The sequence below is a fragment of the Lucilia cuprina genome, chromosome 4 (genome assembly GCF_022045245.1).
Source record: "Lucilia cuprina isolate Lc7/37 chromosome 4, ASM2204524v1, whole genome shotgun sequence".
Taxonomy (NCBI): Eukaryota; Metazoa; Arthropoda; class Insecta; order Diptera; family Calliphoridae; genus Lucilia; species Lucilia cuprina.
Window position 1 is genome coordinate 83189647 of NC_060952.1, and position 8037 is coordinate 83197683.

Here is an 8037-nt window from a genome sequence, read left to right on the forward strand (position 1 = left end):
AACTGAACTAGAACTGAACTAGAACTGAACTAGAACTGAACTAGAACTGAACTAGAACTGAACTAGAACTGAACTAGAACTGAACTAGAACTGAACTAGAACTTTAAAGGAATTTATAAACAGCTCTGAAAGGTATGTTAAATTTTATGGCACAATTTAAATGCTAAATTTTATTTATTTATTTATTTATTTATTTATTTTTTTTTTTAAACAAATCACATTTTATGTTTTATTCTCTTTTCTTCACTATAGTCTATATAGTAAAAATACAACAGTATCTTATGTCTATCATTGTAATGATTTCAAAATAAAAAGATTAATTGCCAAAAAAAAACTTATAAAGTATGTATTAAAAGAGAATACAAACGAAATCTTGAAAACAAAAGTAGTGGTTGTAGGATATAACAACAAGTCATACCATGATTTGGTCACAATGTTTGTCTTCGATTAATAAAATTTAAACATATTTAATAGACATTAACGTAAGGTTTTCTAAATTTTTCTGGTAATTAAAGAAGGCTGTTCAATTTCGGTTCACTTCTGGTTCAAGTGATAAAAAGTTTGAACCTAAATTTTGAAATACACTATTTGATATTTTTTAACATTTGAATATAAGTAGATTTAGAAAAATATTATTTGTTTCTTTAAAAATTTTCGTTCGAGGGTACTTAAAATTCGTCATAGTAAAATATAAAAGATTTTTTACTCTTGTGGCTTTTCTTTTGTTTGCTTTTCATTAAATTGACACATTAAAGGATCAAATATTGACAAACAAAATAAAAGAAATCTATGATAAATCTGTATTGATTCCAAAACAACAATAACAAAAAAATTGCTAGGAAACAATATTTGTTTTGAGAAAAAGTAATATAAAACCAATTCAATCATATAAAGCGTTGAACGATAAAATTATGTACATGGAAGAAAAGATTTAACAATACTACTAATTTTCAATGGGAGCTTTAAAATAGTTGATATTTATATAGATTTAAACCATCACTTTTAGAATTACACCTCAACGTATGAGTGTTTCCAAATTAATTTCACAGCACTCATACGTCCTGTATGTTGAAATTTTTAGGTAACTTTTTGAACAAAATAATTCTATTGATTTTTTGTTTTTTTTACGCTTTAAAATTTCTACTACAATTACGTAATTATACCATTACCGTTAGTAAGTACAAAATTCGTTTAATAATTTAATATAATTTATTATCTGTACCCTCATCACCTTAATGCCAACACGTATTTTCATTTAACTACTTACAATAACACAAAATGTATACAAACGTATTTTTCACTAGATTATAGGAAAAGTTGGAAAACTTTTTAGGTAATTTCATAGCTTTTCTATAAAAATTGTCCTTATTTTATAATTTAAAACATTTACTGGGTTATTTATACCTTAATACGTCTATTAACTTTATAAACTTTAATGTTACTTAATAATTTACAACAATCTTTTTGAAGGTTTTTTTGTTGAACATTGTTTTCCTTTTTTTACTCGTACTTACATGATTTTAATGGTTTCTGAGATGCCCTCAAATACATCTTTAGATAAGTAAGTCAATTTTGGTGCATGCGAGATATAACTGGAAATGAGAATAATGTATTAGTAATGAAAATTTCAAAGGATAAACACTTTTTAAATTTTATAGCGAAAGTAAAAATAAAGAAAATTATGTCGAATTTAACTCAATCAGGGTTTTAATAGCAGTTTGACTGTCAGTTTAGATTCGGATATACATGCAACCTAAATTTTATATTGCTGATAATTTAGCTTGTAAGAAGTTCAGTCATCTTAAGTCTAAATGAGACTTTAGTTGTAAATTCTTCAACGAAGATCAGTATATTTTGTTTGGATAAGAGGTTGATATGATGGACGATCAACGAAGATCAGTATATTTTGTTTGGATAAAAGGTTGATATGATGGACGAGTTGTCACTAGAACTGAACTAGAACTGAACTAGAACTGAACTAGAACTGAACTAGAACTGAACTAGAACTGAACTAGAACTGAACTAGAACTGAACTAGAACTGAACTAGAACTGAACTAGAACTGAACTAGAACTGAACTAGAACTGAACTAGAACTGAACTAAAACTGAACTAGAACTGAACTAGAACTGAACTAGAACTGAACTAAAACTGAACTAGAACTATTAACAGACAGACGGACAGAGAGATAGACAGACATACTGACTGACAGATAGACATGTCTAGATCGTCTTAGAATTTAATAAGGGCCCAGAGTATATATACTTTATGGGTCTATGATCAATAATTTTGTTACAAATGGAATAACAAAATTAATATACCACCCCCCCTCATCTTTTTTTATGGTGAGTATAAAAATCCATATATCGGGGAAACTATTCGAGCTACATCTTTAACATCCAGGTAATTTTTTAATTAAAATTGGTGATATGTTAACGTAAACTCCTTCCATTATAAATGATAAGATAACAACAATATACACAACCTCCATTTTTATAAATTTATAACTTTTACTAGTTCTTGACTGACTATTGAAGTACTTCACTCTTTTCTTTAATTTAAGTTTCACCTTAATATCTCTTTTACAATGCTCAATATATAAGTATAAAGTACAATATCTGATAATGATTACAATAAGAATGGTTGATGACAATACTTGACATAATGACCCTAGTGATAATAATGATGACAATGATAGCAAATAAGTAGGATGATGATGATGTTGTTTTTGTAATGGGTATTAAAACAATATTTAGAAAACTTACATGGTACGCAACAATTTTAAACTGGCAAAAGCACCATCTTGTATGGTCTCCAGATATTTAAGGTCAGTCAATACTCTAAAATAAAGTGATAAAGAAAATGAAACGATAAAAATATTTATGTATATTTTTTAGTATAAAGCATAAAGTTTTTTTTATAGTTTTATATTAAAAAAGCAATATTATTAATAGAAGATGAATTTTTCACTTTTGTACAACTTACATATCCAGCAGCGAAGCATTATAGACTTTTAAGCCAGTATTGCGTAGACGTGGCAAACCTGCCGAAGCAATTGTTAGACGTTGCAATGGTATAGTAAGAGTTTGTGGCACTCTAGTTAAAGCTTCACCTTCGCAACGACATTCAATTTCATCCTGAAAGTAGATGAAATATGAAAATGGTATGTATTTTAATAAATTTTGCTAATAATAAATCCAAGTCTTTTTAATTGAAGTAGTTAATAAAAAAACTTAGTATTTAAATATATAGAATAACTTTATTTAGCCTTTATTGGCGTGGGAAGTTTATTTTAACTTTTGTTTAGAACTGACTTTCAAAACGTATGTACATTTCTGCGTCTCCTCAAAGACTCTACCTAAAGAGAACTTTTGATTCTTAGTTTTATGAGATCATAAATCGATTACGATCAATTTTAGTAGCTCAGGTTATCATGAAGTCAAGAGTAGCAACTTCAGCTGGTCAAAACTGATCTTCATTGTAATTTTATTCATAGAAAATGAAAAATCAATAATGTTGTCGTATTATTCCACTAACAGGCAAAAGTATAAACACCCATTATATTCCCTATCATAGTCCTTCGAATACATCTATCTAGTGCAGTAATGTAGGTTGCTTCCACATCAAGTCTTCCCTATCAACACAGACTATTTTCGTTCATAGATAAGCTGGTCCATATACAAGCACTTTGCTGACGTACTTGAGCTATCAAATCTCTAGCGGAATGACAGGCAGCATAGGCTCAAACCTAATGCACACCCCGACAAAGCAAAGCAATCACTAGTCTAAAGCCAATAGAAAGGGGATAACCCCAAATTCAGGTGATATTAATTTTTCAGATATACCGGAAGATGACCACCCTTATGATGCCATGAAAGATTGCATTACTTAAAATGCAATCCCCATCATCTAATGACACATTCCAATGTACTCCATAACCTCTTTAAGCCATCGCAACCAGACTACTAAGATAACCCTATTATTTCGTTAACAGCACCTAGAGATATATTTTGGAGTCCGAAATACCCAACAAAATTGATCAGGATCCCTATTTTATGAACTAATCTATGTGACAAAGTATGTAGGAATTTCCAAATTCAACTGAACCCAACAATTGCCCCGACAATTAGTCGGGAAGAATGAATCAATATGTCCATACTAAATCAATACTAATCTCCAATATACTTTCTTTTCCGATCATTCACCTATTTTCGCATCAGTTCCATTCGCATGATCATAAAGATCACTCTACGGGATGACAGGCAATCATTAAACACTAACTTGACAATGAGTTATCCAACATATTAGGTATAGAATAAGTGGATTCCGAAGAAACCTCAACCAACTGACCAGCCAGGACAAGTCCTGTGGACAACTGGTCACTCGTAGTACCAGTTGATCTGGTGCTCGGGTTAGACCTCACGCCAAATCAAGGCGAAGCCGACGATACATTTAACATCACCAGTTTATATTCCCGACAAACTAGAGGTGCTGGTAGCACTTCTTTAGCCCGGTATTGCAATAACACCAAGGTGAAGATTTCAGCAAGCCCTTCCATGGGGAGGGAGGTGTAAGAAGACAAACTTAATACTTTAATATTCATGTCAACTTCTCGAAATTTGTGTTATCTAATGTTTTTAAAAGAAGTATCAATAGAGAAAAAGCAAGCTTACTATAACTATGCTATGTTCAAATGTTATTAATTATGATAATATTGGATCACATTATGATCACGTATGACAATATAATGATTCAAATGAAGATATTATGCTAAAATATTGTATCATAAAATTATATTTTTAAATGGTTACAATAACCATAGTATGTTTAGAGTACAGTCAATAATTAAAACAACAAGTATGTATAGTCGGGCATAGCCGACCATATGATACCCTACACCAAACAGTATGTATGTTAAAAATGGGGATTATTTAAAAAAAGGATTTGGTTGGTTTTTTTTTAACTTTATTTCGGAATATTGTTCCTTTTTTGGCAAAAAAAGAGATTTTTTTAAGAGGCTCAAAGGGGAGTAGGGCAAAATATTACCCTATCCTTAAAAATGTTGTTAGGGGGAGTTAAGTCTTCTTGAATATTATTAATGTAGAATTTAAAAGTGTTATTAGTGTTTGTAAGTGAATTTTGACCTTTAAGTCATTTTCTGAAGGGGAGTTTGTATGGGGGATAGGGTCAAATGAAGCCCGATCATTACAAAAATCGGTAATGCGCACAAGGTTTACATGGACAGCCAGCCAGCCAGACGGACGGACGGACGGACATAGCTTAATCGACTCAGAAAATGATTCTAAGCCGATTGGTATTCTTTAAGGTGGGTATAGGACGAATATATTTGTATGTTACAAACATCAGCATAAACCCAATATACCCTCCCCGCTAAAGTGGTGTAGGGTATAAAAAAACATGTTTCGTAAAAAATCAGTTTTAAATAGAACAATGTTATGATGAATAAAAAAATATTATGACAAAATATTGCAAAAGTAATCAAACATAATATAATATTTTTAAATAGTTACAATAACCATAATATGTTTAGAGTACAGTCATTAATTAACCACAACCTGTTGCTCTTAGATCATTATTACCAATAGCATGTTGTTTCTGCATATAGAACCAGTTTTCAATAGAGCCATTACTGTAGACAAAATCGGGTCGTTACATTTGAAACCTTTACTGTATTGAAAAATAAAAGACTATAAACTTCTGACGAAATCTATATATCGTTACTAAACTTCATTTAAGACGAATATTCTTATTTTAACGCATTATTCATTTAATATCAACCATTTAATGACATATTACTTCCATATATGAATTCTAATTTTTCGGATGTTATTTTTGTTTACGTAATCTCATAAATTTATTTGAAACAAAAGTTTATATCATTTAATTTTCTCCGAAATCTTTTACTGATTTGTATTTACAAAACATTGATTTTTCATATGTGCAAATAATACTTCATTAAAACATAAATGTATCCTTTAAGGCAGTAACTTAAATAATGTAAATAAAACGCAAAAAAGAATGTTCTAACACGGAATGTTAATGTAAGAAGTATTTTATATGTATGTATTATTATGGTGCCCGGAAAAGGAAGTCCTCTTCAAATAGTGAATAAATTTTAAATAGCTTTATTAATTAATTATGATAACGAGATAAAACTACCAATCAAAAGACTTCTTCTTCAAACAGATTTTTTTTTAATTTTTGTCTCCTTATAAATGGTGGCATATTATTACAAATACTGCATAAATATTATATTTGTTGTTGCTAATACTATAACATTCAAATTTTCAGGATATTAAGTTAAATTTTCGTTTCCTCTTTTGTTGTTGTCTTTTTTGTTTGTAGAATTTATATATCCTTATTTTTGTTTACATATTCTATCTAAAACGTAATTGTAATGGAATTGTATGGCTACAACTTACTCACATACATACGTATATATAACCATGACAACTATGGTTGAGAAAATTCACCAGTAGGATTGAAAATGCGGTATATTTACTCAGGTGGCATTTGCTCACATATGGGTTTGTGTAAATATCTTGTCATCTTGCTGCCGGAAGGATAACTTTGTTTGCATTTATTTAAAAAAAAGAAAAAAAAACAGAACATGTTCCTTAATTCATATCCTTATTATGGTATTGAATATTTCTAAAATTTCTTGTAATGATGTAACACAAATAAAGCCAATTTAAGATAATTTAAATTGGTATTGATCAAAATAAATAGTTGTCGGACGGAGCAGGATCTGTTGGAAGTGACTAAGGACCTCATTTCAATAATACGACATTTTTAAGTTATAAAGCTATAAAAAATAACTTATTTCTACCTATTATACACTCAATTGGTTAAAATAGCATTAAGAAATACTATAAAATGTAACTGATCACAATAATTAAACTAAATATATCTTCTTTATTCCCATATTTGCTTGATTACATCTAAACGCTAAACAAACTGCCGTATAGTTGACCTTGCGAAAACAAATTGCTTGTTTCAAGTTAAAAAAAAACATATTGTTGACTTTGTAAACATAACAAAATTAAACACAACATACACAACATATTGACAACAAAGGCTTCAGTAGTTAAGAGAAATTTTATTTTTTTTTTACCCTGTAATTAAACTCAAACTTCATACGAGTACTTTAACACTGCCAGCTGCAAAATTGTATAATTAAATGCGATACTTAATTGAGTGTTATGTAACACTTAAAGTGCATATAAGAGGGGCAATGAATTGCATGGGAAATTGACTTAAAAATTGTAATATTCGAAAATAACACACCAGAAAGTAAGAAATGGCACCAAATATTGCAATAACTACTGCATATCGCCTGTATTACATGGAAGTAGTCTAATAAGGACTTACTAACTAACTAATTAACTAGTGGTTAGGTAGTTAGTTTGAAAGGAGGATGTATACACATCAAATCCGAAGATACACACCTAAGTCTTTATCGAGCCTGTTGTGCGCTTCTTTACCAGTGCGACTGGTGTGGATCGAACACACCACCCGGTCTACCAGACTAGAACACTAACCACTAATCTACCTGAGACCACTAACTAACTACCTACCTAACTAACTAACTAACTAACTAACTAACTAACTAACTAACTAACTAACTAACTAACCAACTAACTAACTAACTAGCTAACTAACTAACTAACTAACTAACTAACTAACTAACTAACTAACTAACTTACTAACTAACTAACTAACTAACTAACTAACTAACTAACTAACTAACTAACTAAATAAATAACTAACTAACTAACTAACTAACTAACTAACTAACTAAATAAATAAGTAACTAACTAAATAACTAACCAACTAAATAAAAAAAATAACTAACTAACTAACTAACTAACAACCTAACCAACAAACCAACTAACTAACAAACAAACAATCAAACTAACAAACAAACTAACAAACTAACAAACTAACAAACTAACAAACTAACAAACTAACAAACTAACAAACTAACAAACTAACAAACTAACAAACTAACAAACTAA

At 29.6% G+C, this 8037-nt stretch overlaps 1 protein-coding gene across 1 annotated transcript in view; it reads right to left on the reverse strand.

Moving 5' to 3' along the window:
* The window catches only part of LOC111675991 (thyrotropin receptor), a 47993-nt gene that overhangs the window by 9489 nt on the left and 30467 nt on the right, over window positions 1-8037 (reverse strand). The window contains exons 3-5 of the mRNA XM_046947939.1: window positions 2984-3135; window positions 2764-2838; window positions 1515-1592 (exon numbers count right to left, since the gene is read on the reverse strand). Of these exons, the coding sequence (XP_046803895.1) occupies window positions 1515-1592; window positions 2764-2838; window positions 2984-3135 (305 nt within the window). The remainder of the gene's footprint in view (window positions 1-1514; window positions 1593-2763; window positions 2839-2983; window positions 3136-8037) is intronic.